The sequence below is a fragment of the Oncorhynchus gorbuscha genome, linkage group LG03 (assembly GCF_021184085.1).
Source record: "Oncorhynchus gorbuscha isolate QuinsamMale2020 ecotype Even-year linkage group LG03, OgorEven_v1.0, whole genome shotgun sequence".
Taxonomy (NCBI): domain Eukaryota; kingdom Metazoa; phylum Chordata; class Actinopteri; order Salmoniformes; family Salmonidae; genus Oncorhynchus; species Oncorhynchus gorbuscha.
Window position 1 is genome coordinate 92,871,448 of NC_060175.1, and position 20,561 is coordinate 92,892,008.

A 20,561-nucleotide genomic window follows, 5' to 3' on the forward strand; every position below is an offset into this window, starting at 1 on the left:
CAACCTATATCCTCTAAATGAATGAACCTGACCAACCTATATCCTCTAAATTAATGAACCTGACCAACCTGCATCCTCTAAATTAATGAACCTGACCAACCTGCATCCTCTAAATGAATGAACCTGACCAACCTGCATCTTCTAAATTAATGAACCTGACCAACCTATATCCTCTAAATGAATGAACCTGACCAACCTATATCCTCTAAATGAATGAACCTGACCAACCTGCATCCTCTAAATTAATGAACCTGACCAACCTGCATCCTCTAAATGAATGAACCTGACCAACCTATATCCTCTAAATGAATGAACCTGACCAACCTGCATCCTCTAAATTAATTAACCTGACCAACCTATATCCTCTAAATGGATAAACCTGCAGGTCCAACATTTCTGCTGAGTCAGGGAGCCCCAAACATAGCAATGCATGTCCAACATTTCTGCTGAGTCAGAGAGCCCCAAACATAGCAATGCATGTCCAACAGTTCTGCTGAGTCAGAGAGCCCCAAATATAGCAATGCATGTCCAACATTTCTGCTGAGTCAGAGAGCCCCAAACATAGCAATGCATGTCCAACATTTCTGCTGAGTCAGAGAGCCCCAAACATAGCAATGCATGTCCAACAGTTCTGCTGAGTCAGAGAGCCTGCTGGCAATTCCGGTTATAGGCACTAGGCTTCTGTTTCTCCGTACCAGTGAGTAGTGCCCTCCTGTGAGCACGAGGCTTCTGTTTCTCCGTACTAGTGAGTGAGTAGTGCCCTCCTGTGAGCACTAGGCTTCTGTTTCTCCGTACTAGTGAGTAGTGCCCTCCTGTGAGCACGAGGCTTCTGTTTCTCCGTACTAGTGAGTAGTGCCTTCCTGTGAGCACTGGGCTTCTGTTTCTCCGTACCAGTGAGTAGTGCCCTCCTGTGAGCACTGGGCTTCTGTTTCTCCGTACCAGTGAGTAGAGCCCTCCTGTGACCACTAGGCTTCTGTTTCTCCGTACTAGTGAGTGAGTAGTGCCCTCCTGTGAGCACTCGGCTTCTGTTTCTCCGTACTAGTGAGTAGTGCCCTCCTGTGAGCACTGGGCTATCTATGCTTCCTAACTGGCACCCTATTCACTATATATGTTTTATTTAACCTTTATTATTTTTTATTTGATTTATTTCACTATTTATTAAACTAGGCAAGTCCGTTAAGAACAACTTATTTACAATGACGGCTGGAGGGCACTGGTGCGGAAGCAGACTAATGGTGGCGAGATAGATTGTAAAAACGTCTCTGTCTGCGAGAGCCCTTTCAAATTCACTGGGGAGGACGCCTGCAATGTGGTCAAATCGGCTCCTGCTGGTGGCGAGGCACTTCCTGTACCTCCAGAAGTGGACAAGTGGCATTTCCTTTCCAAGTGATTCTGGACTGAAGTCCTGGGACGTAAAAAGCTGAGAACTTTTGTCCAATGTTCAGATGAAGCACTTCAAGTACTGTATTTTTTTCTATTGTTACTGCAAATGTTTTAGTATTCAGCCGATTTGGTTATTCCCATCTAAATTTGTAAATGATTATATCATGTTTTATTGCATTATGTTTGAGACTGATGTTCTTGTACAGACAGACAGGCCTATTGTATTTTATTTAAAAGTGCCAAAGTGCATTTCAGTAATGGGTTGTATGCTATTGAAATTAGAAAACATTCTTTGATATTCATAATTTCATACGTAGAATGTATGCACACATGACTGTAAGTCGCTTTGGATAAAAGTGTCTGCTAAATGGCATATATTATATTAAACGGTGGGTTAACTGCCTTGTTCAGGGGCAGAATGACAGATTTTTACCTTGTCAGCTCGGGGATTTGATCTACCAATCTTTCGGTTACTGGCCCAACACTCTAACCACTAGGCTACCTGCACTACTTTTGACCAGAGCCATGTGCCCTAGCCTGGGTACCATACTTTTTAGCTATACGTGCCCTGGTCAAAACTAATACCCTATATAGAATAGGGTGCCATTTGGGATGCCGACAGATTCTGTGTGTGAGTGAGTAGTGCCCTTCTATGAGCACTCACTAACCTGCCTACTGGAGCTGAGCTAGCCTGGTCCCAGATCTGTTTTTGCAGTATAGCCAACTCCTATGGTCAGCGTCATGCAAGACATGTACACACAGATCTGGGACCAGGCTAGAGCTGGGTTGGTGAGAATAAAAATTATATTCTCCATATTACATGGATGGCCCCTTATCAAGGGTTGTAAATAATCTATATATACATACACAGTACCAGTCAAAAGTTGACACTCATTCAAGGGTTTTTATTTTAACTATTTTCTACATTATAGAATAATAGTGAGACATCAAAACTATGAAATGACACATGGAATCATGTAGTAACCAAAAGTGTTTAACAAATCAAGATCTATTTTATATTTGAGGTTCTTCAAAGTAGTCAGGACAGCTTTGTTAAACATTGAAGGTCCAAGAACACAGTGGCCTCCATTCTTATATTGAAAATGTTTGGAACAACCAAGACTCTTCCTAGAGCATGCCGCTTGGCCAAACTGAGAAATGTGGGGAGGGGAAGTGACCCAAGAACCAAATGGTCACTCTGACAGAGCTGCAGAGTTCCTCTGTGGAGATGGGAAACCCTTCCAGAAGGAGAACCATCTCTGCAGCACTCCACCAATCAGGCCTTTATAGTAGAGAAGCCAGATGAAAGTCACTCTTCAGTAAAAGAGAGCCCGTTGGAGAGCCCGTTGGAGTTTTCCAAAAGACACCCAAAGACTCTTGACCATGAGAAACAAGATTCTCTGGTCTGATGAAACCAAGTTTGAACTATTTGACCTGAATGCCAAGCGTCACGTCTGGAGGAAACCTGGCACCATCCCTACAGCGAAGTATGGTGGCAGCATTATGCTGTGAGGATGTTTATCAGTGGCAGGGACTGGGACACTAGTCAGGATCGAGGGAAAGATGAATGGAGCAAAGTACAGAGATCCTTGATGAAAACCTGGCCCAGAGTGCTCAGGACATCAGACTGAGGTGAAGGTTCACCTTCCAAGAGGACAATGACCTTAAGCAAACAGCCATGACAATGCAGCAGTGGTGTCGGGACAAGTCTCAATGTCTTTGAGTGTCCCAGCCAGAACCCGTTCGAACATCTCAGGAGAGACCTGAAAATAGCTCTGCAGCGACGCTCCCCATCCAACCTGACAGAGCTTGGGAGGATCTGCAGAGAAGAATGGGAGAAACTCCCCAAATGCAGGTGTGCCAAGCTTTTAAAATGTTATTTCACCAGGTAGGCCAGTTGAGAACAAGTTCTCATTTACAACTGCAACTTGGCCAAGATAAAGCAAAGCAGTGCGACAAAAAACACCACAGAGTTACACATGGAATAAACAAAAGTAGTTAATAACAATAGAAAAATGTATATAGTGTGTACAAATGGAGTAAAGAGGTAAGGCAATAAATAGGCCATAGTGGCGAAGTAATTACAATTTAGCAAATCAACACTGGAGTGAGATGTGCAGATGATAGAAATACTGGTGCAAGTGGATGTGCAAGTAGAAATACTGGTGTGCAAAAGAGCAAAAAAAGTCAAAAACAATATTGGGATGAGGTAGGTAGTTGGATGGGCTGTTTACAGCAGCAGCAATTGGTGAGCTGCTCAGATAGCTGATGCTTAAAGTTAGTGAGGGAGATGTATTGTAACACATACCAAAGACAAGGCTGGGGGGACTATTTCATCCAGTTTAGAATAAGGCTCTAACGTAACAAAACGTGGTAAAAGTCAAAGGGTCTGAATACTTTCCCCACGCACTGTAATACATGTATCAAAAGGTGGTCATTTCCATTTTTCGATCTACATATGTATAATGAGACTAGAGGTTACTGAATATTTTGTATAACAATTTCTTTATTCAAATTTGAACAATGATAACCAGCAGAATACGTAATATGGTGGAAACCCTTCCAGCTATCCTGCTGTTCTGATAAAACATACCACCTTAAAAACATTCATAAAACTACTGTATTTTCAAATACAGACAAAAATGGTCTCTCATTCACTGGGTTCAGTTCATATTATCAGCATTTGTTTGGTTTGTACCATCTTCCGGACAAACCCAGAGCCAAGGTAAAATGTACATAGATAAATTATTACAATGAGTAGTAGTAGAAAAGAAAGAAACTGACATCACACCAAACACAGCTAGACACAGTTCTTTAGGTTAAAGGGAAATGAAGAGAGAAAATCTACATTTCAAACAAAAACAAAAAGGAGGGGCGGAAGTTCAGTCAACAGCTTGTTATGTCTAATAATGTTCCTGACTTAATGAACCAGAATCTCTTTCAGTCCTCTTCGTCCTCATCTTCCTCATAGTAGCGGTTCCTCTTAATCATCTCCTCTACAGACACGGCCTCCTTGCCATCCCAGAAGCCCACATCCTGAGACGTGTGGTTGGTCTTGGGTCTAGGCTCCACCTCCGGAGACGAGGGAGGCGTGACGATCTCTGACGAGGCAGTGTGGCAGTTTTGAGAAGGTAACCCTTCCCCATCTTCCCCCTCCATCTTCTCTTCTTCATCCCAGTCCTCATTCGCTCCCTGTTCTTCTTTTGACTCTAGTGATTCGTGGTGGTGCTCTTTTAGAGTTGTTTCTCTACTCTCCTTAGTGCTGGTTTGGACATCAACATAGCTGTCGTCAGAAGGTGTGTGGTCGTCAGGTGACAGACTGTCAGATTGTTCCCGGATCTCTATGATCTGTTCCTCAGGACTGGAGGCCAGCTCAGGCTCCCCGTCCTCCAATGAGCTCATCCTCTCCAGCAGTTCTGGCTCAGGATTGGCTGTCTGACTGGCAGCAGGGGCAGGAGCATGGGAGGGGCTGGCCAATGAGAAGGGCTGGCTGCGCGCTTTGAGGGAGGAGCTCCTGCAGAGGGTGGAGCGTTCGGTGGACTCTGGGCTCTGGTCGGGGAAGGCCGAGTCACCCTCTGGGGGCCACTTGGCACGGGATGGTCTGCCACCGGAGCTCCCTTCTGAGGTGGGGCTGGACCCCATGTTACCCCCCTCTCCATCTCCTTCGGTGCGGGGAGGCCAGGAAATCTTCAGCCGACGTGTCTCCACTGGCTTGTCCTTCTCTGTGGAGATCTGGGTACGGGTCTCTAGGGAGGCTGTTACCACATTGACCTTGGCCAGTGGAGACTCCTCTACTGCTGGGCTGATCAACAGTGTGCCGGTAGAGGCACACTTCTTCAGCTTGTCTTTGGAGAAGGAGGTGACCTCTGTGGTCTGTTCGGTCTGCTGTTCCTCCCCAGCCCCACTCTCTCCTTTGGTCTCCCACAGCTCCTTGTGAGGGCGCAGGCCGAAGCCCTCATCATAGTTGCCCTTGGCCTTGAACAGCTGACAGAAGTGAGGCTTGCAATAGACAAGGCTGTGCAGAGAGGCGTAGGTTCCCAGGCTGTCCAGCAGAGGGAGACAAAACATATTGAGAAAGACCATCCTTTTTATAATCAAGCAACATAAACACTCATCCTTGAAAACTCAAGAGGAACAAGACTGTGAACCTAACAACAATATAAGGTCCACTAACAGTGAGGTTCACAGATGTTTAAACAATAAACAAACAATTCCTTGCTGCATGGCATCTGTCCAATCCACTTACCTGAGTTTGGTGTTGCAGTGGGAGCATCTGAAGCAGGTGTTGTGGTAGACCTGTTGGTTGGCCACCAGTCTCTCCAGAGGGTAGACTGTCTTCTGACACGACACACAGCTCTCCTGTGCAGGCAAGCAGAAGCTCTGTGCACACACAAAAGAGAGGCATTCAAGGCAGGTTAGTTAGGAGAGGGAATGGTTTTCTCTGAGAAAAATGCAGAAAAAGGTACGGTTGAACTCACCCTGGGGTTCTTGGGCTGAGCTTGATCGTTCTGGGTCGAGGATACAGAGGAGGTGCCGATACTGGAGCCTGCTGTGACATGAGACTAATATCAGCAACAACAGAGGGAGCTGTTGTGAATATACTGACCTAATACACAGAGTACCCCAAACAGAAACACATTCCTAATATTGAGTTGCTTGCGTGCATCTGCCCACCCCCTCAGCTTTAATTTGTCGGGACATGGACTCTACAAGGTGTTGAAAGCATTCCACGTAGAAGCTTGCACACGTTGACTCCAATGCTTCCCACAGTTGTGTCAAGTTGGCTGGATGTCCTTTAGGTGATGGACCATTCTTGAAACACAGGAAACTGTTTGAGCGTGAGAAACCCATCAGAGTTACGGTTCTTGACATACTCAAACCGGTGCGCCTGGCACCGACCATACCCTGTTCAAAGGCACTTAACTTTTGTCTTTCCAATTCCCCCTCAATGTCACACATACACAATCCATGTCTCAATTGTCTCAAGGCTTAACATCCTTCTTTAACCTGTCTCCTCAGCTTTACCTACACAGCATCTACTGTGCCGGTATAGCGATGGTTCTATACTACTGCTGCTCATTTCATGGCAAAGTTTGCAAATAGATCCTAATGATATACTTCTGCCAGGTAAGCCTACTTTCCAGTTAACATAATTGACAAGGTTTTGGAGATAGTACTTTGGTTAACCCACAAGACGGTTATCACATCAACTGGCTACTAGTTATGGGCATTCCGAGTCTTTTCTGTGAGCCAGATCAAATGGCTCTGTTCAGTAATGCTTAGAATGGACTTAAATTATTATTATTTTTTTTAAATGGTTTAAAACAGTTCATTAAGTCAGATCGTGAAGTCTGAGTTCAGATATATTTTTACCTGAACAAATTATGGCCTGAACATAATTTTATTTGGGGGGGGGGGTCAAATTGAATGCACGTAGATCAGAATCAGGCTCTCCTTATACTGTTCCTGCACTGCGAATTACCATCTTCAGTAAAAGTGATGCACATTAGGCAGCCAAATGAACGCCTCTCACATATGCGACTCGCTTCCCGACAATTACCAAGAGCCATTCGTTTGCGATCGACCCAAAGTTACTGGCTACACATGGAGTGATGAACACCAGCACCACACAGACAGGGGCAATATTGCTGAAACTTAATATTGAAACAGATAGCGTGTTAGGTTTGGCGTTTTAAGCCAATAGTGGCAAACCAGGGGTGGGATAATGTTGCATTCGTTTGATAGTAGCTGGGAGCTTGCGGTGTCTGATACTTGAAAGATTTATGACAGTTTGTGGTGGAACAGGTGACTATTGCATGTACTTTCAGAATTGTTTGTGGATTTAACAAGGGACATCAAAAAGGGATCAAAGCATTCACCTGGATTCACCTAGACAGTGTATGTCATGGAAAGAGTCGGTGTCCTTAATGCTTCGTACACTCAGTGGAGGAGACATGAATGATGACGAACAAGAATATAGATTTGGTGAAATGTAGTGGTGGACCAAAATAGTTACCATTGCTCTCTGTGGAAGAGGCTTTCCTACTGGTGGGCTCAGAGTCCGAACCCTGAGAGGAGAGGAGATCATGATTTAGGGATGTTTCAGACATAGACACACAGACACAAAGAGCACAGTTCCTCACCAGGTCCCCACTGACTGGGGGTACATTCTCCTTCTGTTTGTTGCTGCAGAGGAGGCCTGAGTCCAACTGATCACTCTGTCAGAGAGAGAAAGACAGGGACCTGTTTTACAGTTGGGATAAGTAACCTGCACATGACAGGTTCTGGCCGGGATGGGCCTGAAGTTTGGTTTAGTTTATTTCGGATCCACACGATGCTTTTGCCAAAGCAGAAGCCATTCTTCCTGTGGTCCAAAAGTTATTACTTTGGGCTCAAGTTCAGTCAGATTTGAGAAGTCTATGGTTGCACATGGTAGTTAGTCTTCCATGGCAGTGTAAAGGACAGGAACTCACGCTGACTGAGGAGGTTAACACCTCGGTTTTAGACACAGCAGCCTGGTACATGGCCATCCTGTCCCTCAGGGGCACAGACTCCATACTCCCTGCATCTAGGAGACAGACAGAGAGAAGCGCAGGTTACACATACACATTGCGCATAAGCTATAGAAAGGAAAGTACAGGCTATAGATTCAGCACAATGCAGACTGTGGGTCATGGGGAGCATCCCAAATGTCCCCTATATAGTGCACTACTTTTGACTACAGCCCCATAGGCTTTGTTCAGAAGTAGTGCACTATTAAGGAATAAGATACTATTTAGGATGTAACCATGGTGTTTGTCAGGCTGTGATGGGAATAGGTTCATGGGGGAATGGAAAGAAAAAGCAGTCTTCCTGTAATCACTGGGGCATCCTGCTGATCATAGCACAAGGAGTGAGCCCCAGCCCTCTCCATACAGTCTATACCACTGAAACAGCTTTAGGAAGGAAACAACTTACATATGTTTTTGTCTGTTTGTAGTTCTGTGTGGCCTAGTGAAACAATATACTCATGGAGAAGAATGCATTTGATTTTAACTCTGGTGTCCCATTCCGTGTGTGTCCCCTCAGTGTAACAGTACCTCCAAGTAGCTGGTCCATGTTATCAGTGATGCCTCCGATCCCCACAGGAGCTCTGGACGCCTGGAAACACAGAGCCAAGCCACACTATCAGGACAGCATATTCCATTATGGTAGCCTTTACATTGTAGACTCAGCAGGCTCTGAACATACGGACTAATGCCAGCAGCACCTGTATCGTGGTTTGCATACAGAACTTATGATGCTTACATAATTAGGTCTCATCTAGAATAAACACACAGTAGGAGAGAACCAGGGCCATCCATCAGACAGTTCTGAGCCCTGTGCTCTGACAGAAGAGGAAAACAGGAGTGGAGAAGTGGTATGGCAGCCTGGCTTGTTGTCCAGCTCCCCCTTCTTGGCTGTCTGCCTCTGCATCCAATCCCTCTATACTCTAATCCCCTTATGAGCTCAGTGAGATAGAGCCTGGGGCAGATAGGGGTGTCTGCCTTGCCTCCCTCAGGCTGTACCGCATCACTGTGCGCTTCCCAAATTTTGTAACAATACAGAGAGCTTCATATATCTCCGCACCGACATGATTGGTTGCCATTAGGTGGGGGCGGGATGTCCTGTATAAGCAGACACACGTCCTTGACAACTTCCTTCATGACAGCTCTGCTCCATGAAGCACAAGTAGTATGAATGCTCTGACTTCTGCAGAGGCTGCATCGCAGTAAATGCTGTACGGTCACTGCAGACGTTGGATTGACCACGCAGAGCCTTGTAGCCAGAGTGTGATCAGTGTCAGAGATTAGAGGAGCAACAGGGTGTCACAGAGCCCTGTGAGGCTGGGACTGCAATGGGCACAGCCTTAATACAGACAGTGGGGGATAAAACACTGAAATACAAAGAGGAGACAGAGTAGTGCTGTTCCGAAGGAAAAGTCTTTATAGGGTTGTGCGTTTGTGGCAGTCTGGATTTTAGATCTGCATTGGCAGAAAGGGGTTGAACGTGCTTCTCCATTCTCCAGAGTGGATTCATCTAGGCTCTAGGGGGAGCCAGACCCCAGCTGGCCCAGACGGACCACAGGCGGAGAGACCCCTCTCTAACCCAGCCAGAGGGCCCCCTCCCAAACCAAACCAAGACTCAGCCGATACCCTCTCCAGACCATGGTCACAGGCGGTGCCTCAACAATATGGGGGAGGCTGTAAACAAACAATAGGCCAGGAGGCAGCTGAGCTCAGAGAGGGAGGAACTGATCAGCAAGCCAGACAGACAAAGACCTGACACTAATCCCACTGACAATTAAAATCCCCAGAGACAGATGATACAAATCGAGGCTCCTCCCTGAATCCTACCGCCAGCTGGCTGGCTGGGCATCAGAGCAATAACAAAAAAGGTCCATTCAAAAATCAGTAAGTTTTAGGCTACATATAGCCCAGAACCACCATTGACAAAAACATGAAAAAGTCCTTGATAAGCCCATTCACTGACAGTAAGCATAATTCACCAACCATAGTGCAGTCAGTGTATAGGCTAGCCCTCCCATCAAAGGACTCACAGCGTAATGCGCTAGAATCTAGTCAAAACATTAAACAAGCAAAGAAAGCAAACCAAATATAAGGCGGAGACTGTTTCAGAGCCGCAGCGCTACAAGTGAGCTTATGGAGATCCAAGGTTGAGACCAAACAAAGAACAAAAAACATATTTACCTCTTGCAAAGCAACGCTAGGAGCTACAGGGAGAAGCAGAGTGGAACACAAGGAAGAGGAAAGGAGTTAAGCTGGAGCGCTCATATCTGTCCTGGAGGAGCTTGGAACATCAACAGCAGCTAAGTCGATTCTGTTCATTACACTGTGGCTCCACTGGACTGGTGCCTCTCCTTCGTCCTTCCTTTCTGCCTCGTCATAGTCTCACAGAGAGAGAAGCAGAGAGGGGGGCATATGGAGGGGAGTGGGGCTGGAAAGGAGAGAGGGGGGTGACCAGGGGGGGGGGGGGGGGTGAAGTTGGGTCAATTAATTTCACAGTGCCTCTCCCTCATGGTCGTCTCCTCCAGCGAGAGGAGCAGGAGAAGAGAGAAGGGGGAGGGGGGGGGGGGCAGAAGGAGAAGGCCTTGCTTTGATAAGCCAGGGAGGGATTTATCAGAGGAGGCTCAGTTTCTTCTCTACTGCAGTAATGTGCCTGCCCCATGACATCACCACCTCTCGAGGAGAGGGGCAGGGGCTGAGCTACAGGTCAGGGAGCAGGTCAGGCACAGGGCTGGGTGTGGGTCGAGGGAAGGGGCAGCCAGGTCACTTCCTGGCTGTCAGCTGAGAGAAGAAGAAAGAGCTGCTCATGTGCTTAAGTGAAGGAGGGTTCAGCCAGCTGGGGCATGGCAGGTGAGGCAACTTGTTAAGCCGCTAGAAAAACACTCCTCTGACCTGATGTCCAGGCGGGCGTCCATGTTCAAAGACCGAATAGTAAGCTAGTTATCTGAGCCAGTGCTGTGGGTTTAAAAAAAATAAAAAAATGAATCTTTAAAATCAATGGTCAACTAAAACCCTACCTCATTGGAATGTTACATTGAAAGTCTGGCCTTTCACATTCAATACCTAACATTTGTACGAGCCAGGAAAAACAAACAAAATAAAGACTGTTAGTCTTGACTCTAGAGTAGAAAGGGTGAAAAATATCCTTTGCTTTTAAATGAGCGCATCAAAACTGAACAAAAAGAAAATGCAACATTTAAAAAAAGTGTTGATCCCACATTTCATGAGCTGAAATAAAAGATCCCAGAAATGTTCCAGTCGCACAAAAAGCTTATTTCTGTCAAATTTCTGCACGTCCTTGTTAGTGAGCATTTCTCCTTTGCCAAGATGATCCATCCACCTGACAGGCGTGGCATATCAAGAAGCTGATTAAACAGCATGACAATAAAGGGCCACTAAAATGTGAAGTTTAATCCCACAACACAATGCAACAGATGTCTCAAGTTGAGGGAGCGTGCAATTAGCATGCTGACTGCAGGAATGTCCACCAGAGCTTTTGCCAGAGAATTACACGTTCCACAATAAGCCATCTCCAACATTGTTTTAAAGAATTTGGAAGTACGTCCAACTGGCCTCACAACCGCAGACCCACGTGTATGGCGTTGTGTGGGACAGCGGTTGCTGATGTCAACATTGTGAACAGAGCGCCCCATGGTGGCGGTGGGGTTATGGTACGGGCAGGTATAAACTATAGACAATGAACGCAATTTTAATTTTAATCCATGTCAGTTTGAATGCACAGAGACACCGTGGCGAGATCCTGAGACCAATTGTTGTGCCATTCATCCGCCGCCATCACCTCACATTACAGCATGATCTGTACACAATTCCTGGAAGATGAAAATGTCACGGTTCTTCCATGGCCTGAATACTCACCAGACAATATTTGGGATGCTCTGGATCAACGTGTATCCAGCAACTTCGCACAGCCTCTGAAGAGGAGTGGGACAACATTCCACAATCAACAGCCTGATTAACTTTTTTTTAAGGCATCTGTATTCCCAGTCAGGTGAAATCCATAGATTGTGGCCGAATGAATTTATTTAAATTGACCGATTTCCTTAAATGAACTAACTCAGTAAAATATAAAAAATAATTTATATTTTTGTTCAGAACAATTGCTAAAATATACTAAAGTACCAAAGGTTTCCAGTGCATTTGGAAAATTGTCACATGTTGCCTTTATATCAACATGGCTGTTAACCCCAGAGGGAGCATGAGGAGGATAGGACAGTGGTTGTTTTGAAGAACCCCTTTTATCTGCCTGAGGACATGTTTATGGCTAGCCTATCTCGAGGAGTGTTCTGTAGTGAGATGAGAACAGTCATAGCGGTGCATGTGACAGGCAGCATGACTAACCCCAGGAGGGCTCGGACCCCTGGAGAACACGACACCTTCCCTTCTAGAACAGGAACAATGGAGGACACAGACCATTTATGAACCACCATACTTCAGCTTCAGGCAGTCCTCTGACCTCAGATTAAAACACATGGGGCTTTTCTTTAGCAAACCCATCGCATAAGTCACCATCAGAACAGCATGTGTAATCACACCACCGGATCCACACAACACTCTCCTAATACCTAAACAATAGAACAGTGTTTCCATTCAGCCAATAGCCATTCCCACTATTTATGTGACGGAAGATTTGAAATATAACGTCAAGTCATGTAAAGAATAAAAAAGGTGTCTGAAAATATTATACAAAAAAAATATTTCCTATTTATTTTTTTGTTGAAAACATGCTAGTTTGTAATCAGTGACTTTGGACTTACTTTGTTCTGCTGGTTCTCTCCTTTCTCAAACATCATCTTGAGGTTGTTGAGGGGGATGTTGGGCTTCTCACTGGGGACACAAGGTACTTCTGCTACTGCCTCCTGCCTCTCTGGGTCTCTCTGCTGCAGTCTTCTCTCCATGCCAGGTCCTGCCTGGTCCTCAGCGGCTGTGGGGCTGGTGTCGGGGTCTGGTGAGAGAGGTGGCTGGGCCTGAGTGGCCTGGGGCTGGATCTGATGCTTGGCTTTAGGGTTTAAGGGGAGTAAGCAGCGAGTCTGGGTGGTGTGGGGTAACGGGGCGCAGGACGTGGCTGAGGACTGGACAGGCTGCTCCCACCACTTCTTCAACACACTCAGGTTGCCACTGCGGAGAGTTGGGGGCAACGGATCTGCAGCCTCGAGGAGGACGTAAAGAGAAAGTTTAGTTGATTAAGATAACCATTATATTCACCAGGGCTACTCCTCAACTTGTTCATACAGTCTGACTAGCAGAAGCATAGCAATGGCATAAATCAAAAGGGTGTACAGTTTCTGTGCCTAATAGAATCCAAGAATAGAATAGAAACACTGGAATTCAACCCAGAAGGTAATGAGGGTAATACTATTAGCAGCATATGAAGGAGATAAGATAGAGACCAATGGGTAATTGGACAGAAAACAGATACCAGTCACATCAATAGTTTCAGGACACAAGAGTAAGAGTCTCCAACCGCATTCTAATAAAGCTACCGTTAGCATTCAACTGGACTAGCATCTTTCCAACAACAAGACCTCTCCCTAGCTAACCCAAACAGCTGACTACAGTTTTTCATGCTCATCAAATGACTAGGATTATGACTAAAACAATTTAAGGGATGTTTAACACAAGATAGGCCTACTCATGAAAAGTATTTCAATGCTGTCTTTCAAGTAACCAACTGAAGCATTGTCCTGTGTTGACATAACAACCATGAAAATAAGATAAGTGAAGCTGAAATAACAATTTACAGCCATTTAAATATGCAATACGGAATTAAGCAAATTTGTATGAATTGGAATTCAGAACATATTATAAGAACTGCAATATGTATACTGAGTATACCAAACATTATGAACACCTTAATATTGAGTTGCGCAGGTTGTTGACTCCAATGCTTCCCACAGTTGTGTCAAATAGGCTGGATGTCCTTTGGGTGGTGGACATTCTTAATACACAGGGGAAACTGTTGAGTGTGAAAAACCCGGCAGCTGTGCAGTTCTTGACACACTCAAACCAATGCGCCTGGCACCAACTACCAGACCCTGTTCAAAGGGACTTAAATAGTTTGTCTTGACCATTAACCCTCTGAATGGCACACATACACAATCCATGTTTCAATTGTCTCAAGGCTTAAAAAATCCTTCCTTAACCTGTCTCCTCCCCTTTATCTACACTGATTGAAGTGCATTTAACAAGAGACATCAATAAGGGATCGTATCGTTCACCTGGATTCACCTGCTCTTTCCATGGGGGAGTGAGAGAAAAAAGGAGCCTCGACAGTGAGGAATGCTGATAAATGTGACTCATGTTGACTGATAATCCAACTGTATTATGCTAACATGTTGTTTACATTTCACCAAGAGGGCACCATTGCCAAACAGAAAAGGGTCAGTTGAAGGAAAGGGAACAATCCAGGAAAAGAGAAAACAGGAGACCTGCCGCATGCCCCCTCCCCAAACTATGAGGAATTTACCTCATTTGACATTCTTTGAAAATACCTTGAGCCTCTGCTAACAGTGACAATAGCTAGCTCTACACCACAACCCAGGTGTAAACCCCAACGTCATAATGAGGAGTCCCAGACGCAAACTGAGTCTTTGCATTTGCCAGTTCAATTGTCCCCTCCCCCCACTGGTTATAAATACCAGCACTTAAAATGTTCTACTGCTTGAGCACCCGCACCTCTTATAGAATATAGGCTTATTGCAGCACTTCCCCACCTAAATATACATGTAAACAGTACTGTCACCCAAAATGAGTGCCAGCACCTATTTCAACCCACTTCAAGCACTGCTTTCAATACAGTACACCAAATGATGGTCTACCTATGCCAGACACCTACCTGGGATTGAACAAGTCGCTTAATGAAGAAAAGAAATCCCTGCAGTCTGTTTATATCCCCTCAAGTGCAATTCCCGGGCCGAGCCAACTGACCACCGGGAAGAGTGGATGTATCGGCAAGGTGGGATCAGGCATTACATTGTCTTCCTTCATGGCCGTGAAGCGAGTGACCACCCAGGAACAAGAGCATCCATGTGAAACGACAGTGGAGGTATTATCTACCTTAAGATTAAAGTCTCAATATAAGGATTAAGGCTTTTCTAGTCTAGCCTCCAACTGCAGCATGTGAACATCCGTGTGTGTGTGTGTGTGTGTGTGTGTGTGTGTGTGTGTGTGTGTGTGTGTGTGTGTGTGTGTGTGTGTGTGTGTCTCAGAGAGAGAGAGTGAGTGAGTATGAGTAAGTACATGTGAGAGAGAGAAATAGCTTTGTTAGATATTTGCCCTTTCCAACCCTGACTGGATACTTACTGCTTTCTTCCTCTCCAAGTTGCCCTCCTCTGCAGCCAGTTGGTATCTAGGAAGAGGATAGATGGGGTTGTGAGCATAGGCCTGCATCATGAGGTAGGTCAGTTTATAGGTAGTCCGTTTACAGCCCTGTCTGAGCCTCTAGAACTAAAACTACTTGGGCGGTTGTGGGGATCTTCTAATTCCAATTATACACAAACATGGATCAACGCTGTCTCCTAGTGGTCAGACACTGAAACCTTCTCCAAATATCAAAAATATGAAACTACACATGTCAATGACCCTGACCATCTACCAATTATAAGATAGTCAAAAGGGCATTTCAGTCAATAAAATGGCCTACTAAGACGCTGGATGGTAATTTGGGGGAATAAAGGAGACATTTCACAGGAAGTTCATCTCATTTGACTTATTTTCACCATTTAAAATGAGAAGTGTCGACATCAGTGAAACTGGAATAACAGGTTTGTGGCGATGTTATGGATAAACATCATTCCACACAAAATAGCAACAGCTGGAAGGGAAGACAAATGTCAAACTGTTGAAAAGTAGAAGTATGAAGGGGGGACAAATCCAATCTCAGACATGTAATAGTCGGTGCGGTTTCTACAATTGGCTAGACAAACTGGTAAAACTCTAGCCTGGTCCATGATCCATTTGTCCTCTTGCCTCTCAATGACAATGAGTTGGCATGATAGCACAAGCACACTGGCACTAAGGCTAGTAAAAATCAGCAATGTTATCAAATACAGTTTCAAGCCATTTAATGTTCTGATTTTGTACTGATCCAACAAGCACAGACAGGACAGGAAGGGACAGGACAGGACAAAAAGGGGGAGGGACAAGACAGGAAGGGACAAGACAGGAAGGGACAAGACAGGAAGGGACAGGAGAGGAGAGGACAGGAGAGGACAAGACAGGAAGGGACAGGAGAGGAGAGGACAGGAGAGGACAAGACAGGAAGGGACAGGAGAGGAGAGGACAGGAGAGGACAAGACAGGAAGGGACAGGAGAGGACAGGACAGGACAAGACAGGAAGGGACAGGAGAGGAGAGGACAGGACAGGAGACGACAGGACAGGAAGGGACAGGACAGGAAGGGACAGGACAGGACAGGACAGGACAGACTGGCAGTGAATGGTGATCTGTTACTAAGGTTTCAGGCAGCAGTGCATACTAGGATGGAAAAGCCATCAGTGATCAGGAGTATGTTTGTGTCTACCTTGATACAGGGTTATGTACAATAGAGAGAGAATAGATACATCTGGGTGAGTTTAAATGTGAAGAGTCATTGACTGAGAAGAGAAGATGTTAGGAAGTGAGTAACAGTCAACAGTAAGGGTAAATGGGAGAGAGTGAGAAACTTACTTGGAGAAGCGCTCAGCAATGGCATTGTTCCTGCCTCTGGTGCCAACTATGGACAACTCCTTAGCTGTGACTCTGAGGGAGTGGGAGGCCCACTGACTGCGACTGAACGGAGCGATGGCCATCGCTGTTGTTCTCAGGGAAAAACTGCTCTAGCTGGCTGGAGGGTGAAAAAATAATAATAGGTCAAATTAACCTCACTATTCCACCCTAGACAATCATGGAATTAGAAATCCTTCTAAATAAAAAACTCAGATGTGTTTACTTCATGACAGCAGTATCTCAGCATGTGGGAGGAGACTGTATGACCAATACATCTATGTCTGCAGTGAATGATGACAGTAGGCTACAATTGTGTTAATTTCTTGCAGTTCCTATGGATGAATCAGCAGTGAGTAAGACAGTAGCCAGCACACAGCAGCTACTAATCCATCATTGAGACATTATTGTCTCATCATTGAGACATCATGAAGTTAAAGCCCCCAAGCTACTACCAGCAGGCACAGGCCTTCCCCAGTCATCTCTCTGTCAGAGTTCTGTGAACTACCCATCTGTTTCCTGGGATGTCACAGACTGACTGGAATTCAGGGCAAGCAGATGCATGCACTCACTCTCAGCCTGACTGTCATTACGCACACTCACTCACAGCCTAACTGTCATTACACGCACTCACTCACTCTCAGCCTAACTGTCATTACACGCACTCACTCACTCTCAGCCTAACTGTCATTACACGCACTCACTCACTCTCAGCCTAACTGTCATTACACACACTCACTCTCAGCCTAACTGTCATTACACACACTCACTCTCAGCCTAACTGTCATTACACGCACTCACTCTCAGCCTAACTGTCATTACACGCACTCACTCTCAGCCTAACTGTCATTACACGCACTCACTCTCAGCCTAACTGTCATTACACACACTCACTCTCAGCCTAACTGTCATTACATACACTCTCATTTCAGGATTACACATGGTCCACCAGACAAAAACAACGCTTATATGGACGATGAGGATTCGAGTTAGGGAACATAGTACTGTCTGAAACTATTGGTTTAAACTGTCATTTTTGAACAGAGGTATGGCGAGACAGGTAGACCTAGGCTATATACATTCCTTTATAAGAAGAAATAGGAGACACCTTCCTTCCACACACCACCGTGAGGATCTCACAGTTATTATGAATAATATTGAAATCAGAAAAAAAGCCCCCGTTTAGCAGGTTGGCATGTATCTAGCTCATAAAACATGGGCCTAAAAACTTTTGTTCTGTATAGAAAGAGATATGCAGGGTTGTGGTCCTGTGTAGCTCAGTTGGTAGAGCATGGCGCTTGTAACGCCAGGGTAGTGGGTTCGATCCCCGGGACCACCCATACGTAGAATGTATGCACACATGACTGTAAGTCACTTTGGATAAAAGCGTCTGCTAAATGGCATATATTATTATTATTATTATATATATTATAAACTAAAGAGCATTCAGGAAAGTCCCACTTACCAAGAGTCAACTGGTAGCCGTGACACTTTCTCTTCTGCTTTATCCACTGATCGAACACTGTGCATAGATCCAAGTCAAAATATCACCTCAGACAATGAATTTTGGAAATTGCCAGCAGCATATGATTGGCTATACAATAAAAATATAACTAATAGTAAATGAATTGAGTACAGAGAGCAAACAGGTAAAATGATTAGTCCCAACTTAACTCCCAGCATTCAAAGCATTATTTCCAGACTGATAAATACCATGATAAGCCTTTATTTTTTTACATAAGCTTATAAAGATTACTGTTTCTTTTCTCATTTGTGATTTACAGAAAAGCTGTTTTGCATTACATCTCATGAAAACAAACATAACAGGCTCTTAAAAATAATCTCATCCCATAAGAATTCTAAAGATCTTATACACCTTACTTACCTTTGAGTCCTCTCTTACTACTTCAACTTCACTCAGTCTATTTGCCTTCTCCCCAGTCTCTTTGCCTTCTCTCTCAGTCGTCAAGCCTTCTCCTCAGTCTCTTTGCCTTCTCTCTCAGTCTTCAAGCCTTCTCCTCCGTGCCTCAGTAACAGTTTGCTGTCTTGCACTGCTGCATAGAAGTCTGTAATATGCTTGGAGAGATGGGAGGGGGCAAATGAAGAACATGAGACTCCAACCAATAACGATGCAGAATTTACCTCCACCTGGCAGGTACAGTCAGAGTCCCTCCCATCCAAAACACTGTGTTCCGGTGTACACTAGATAGCACACCCACAAAGTCAGATTCCACAGCCACAAAGTCTATATTAGCACACCAAAAAAATTGAAAAATTGCTTTGGTATGAATTAAAGGTTAGGGTTAGGCATAAGTTTGGTAGTGTGGTTAAAGTTAGAGTTAGGTTAAAAATCAAAATTTAAGAAGAGAAATTGTAGAAATGGGCATGGTTTAGCCATAATTACGACTTTGTGGCTGTGTTAACTAGTGACAACCCTGTGTTCATGAGGGTGAATCTAAACGCAAACAAGGTGAGTACATACCGTACAGCCTACACCTCCAACACAGTATGACATAAAGGGAAGAATCCCACTCAATTCCTGGAAGTAGCACAGACTCCGCCCACCTTCTCATGAGGTCAAAGGCTGAGGTTGTGAGTCGTTCACAATCAAGAAAAACGCCACTGAGTGTCTGTGATCAAAAGACTTGAGATGTCTTATCGCAATCAAACCCATGTTCTCATCCCTCTTCAACTTAAAAGGTCTGTCTGTCAATAAACCCATACCAAAATAAATCCTCTGTACCTTGTTGTTCCTCTAAGATGTTTAAGACATAATACCATGTGGTTTATCAGGACTGCTAAGCTTCAGATAACTTGGCACCTGGGTCTAGGCTTCATCAGTGTCACATCACTACAGTCTAATCCAAACCACATGATTCTACTGTGTGTGTGGGGCAGGGCTCTGTATCGCTAAAGATAAATGTAACCTGACAGATAACTATGTCTACTGCAGACAGGATTTCAGAGAATACAAACTTGGTTTCATTTAAAGTTGTGTAACAGTCAAAACCCTGTGTGGATCAGGATAAAACTCTCTCTGGCTTTACTTTGGACAGTCTGTGTGTCTTTGGAGGAACCACAGGTGAATCCTTCTTTTGGCTTGTCCTCATTACATGGCATCCATGCTAAAAAATGGCTGACTATTCATTCACTAATCTATTACAATGAGTCCACTCCATATCTGCCAGGTATTTCATGCTGGCTCTACGCTCAACAACAAGCTGTATGTGTACAGGTAACTGCCAAAATAAAGGAAACACTTGATTTGAGGGATACAACGTATATTGAAAGCAGGTGCTTCCAAACAGGTGTGGTTCCTGAGTTAATTAAGTAAATTTAAAAATGCCCAGTAGTTTGGTTACCTTAGCTAGAAGAAGATATCTCAGTGACCTTGAAAGCAGGGTTGCAATCCAGTTAGTAGACTTGGTTCTTTGGAAATTGTGGAAATGGTTGTTACTTAACCAGTAAAACTTAAAGTTTTTTTTAAAGTTCTGAGAATGGAAATGAACATTGTTCCGGGAACGTACATTTTTAGGTAGCAGGGAGGTTCTGAGAATGTTTTACTCTGGTTCCCTAAGTTTTCCTGGGAGGTTTTATTAATGTTCTGAGAATGGAAATTATAGGTTATTTGAAGGTAAATAAGACATAGACACTGCTAGCTTAACTGTTTTAAACTCCAAGCACAGACACGTGGAAATTAATTTGCTTAGGCATTAATCATGTAAACACTTGTTTTTTGTCACACAGTGCCAGTGAGATTAGAACCTACAATATGACATTCTGTTCTCTATCCATTGGATTGTATTGCACCACCAGGATGTAGCTAGCATTCAATGTTCTTTTAACTCGTACAAAGCTGTTCTTTTTAAATCTATAACAGACCCCATTTCGAAGGAAAAAAGCACTCATTAAG

The 20,561-nt window shown here is 44.6% G+C and overlaps 1 protein-coding gene across 5 annotated transcripts; it reads right to left on the reverse strand.

Moving 5' to 3' along the window:
• Positions 1–3,850: 3,850 nt before the first annotated feature.
• Positions 3,851–19,269, reverse strand: LOC124032241 (LIM domain and actin-binding protein 1-like). 5 transcript variants are annotated; one of them, XM_046344491.1, is made up of 13 exons: positions 19,131–19,269; positions 18,534–18,724; positions 18,114–18,170; positions 16,613–16,769; positions 15,249–15,294; positions 12,704–13,096; positions 8,463–8,523; positions 7,857–7,951; positions 7,527–7,601; positions 7,400–7,451; positions 5,862–5,929; positions 5,630–5,763; positions 3,851–5,425 (listed from the first exon to the last, which is right to left on the reverse strand). In XM_046344491.1, the coding sequence occupies exons 4-13, from the start codon at positions 16,732–16,734 to the stop codon at positions 4,324–4,326; spliced, it is 2,148 nt and encodes a 715-aa protein (XP_046200447.1). In that variant the 5' UTR covers positions 16,735–16,769; positions 18,114–18,170; positions 18,534–18,724; positions 19,131–19,269; the 3' UTR covers positions 3,851–4,323. The 5 variants fall into 5 exon arrangements, with proteins under 5 accessions (XP_046200447.1, XP_046200445.1, XP_046200446.1 ...); XM_046344489.1 differs by having other exon boundaries at positions 5,862–5,932; positions 19,131–19,266; XM_046344490.1 differs by lacking the exon at positions 19,131–19,269 and having other exon boundaries at positions 5,862–5,932; positions 18,534–18,741.
• Between the last annotated feature and the right edge of the window lie 1,292 nt (positions 19,270–20,561).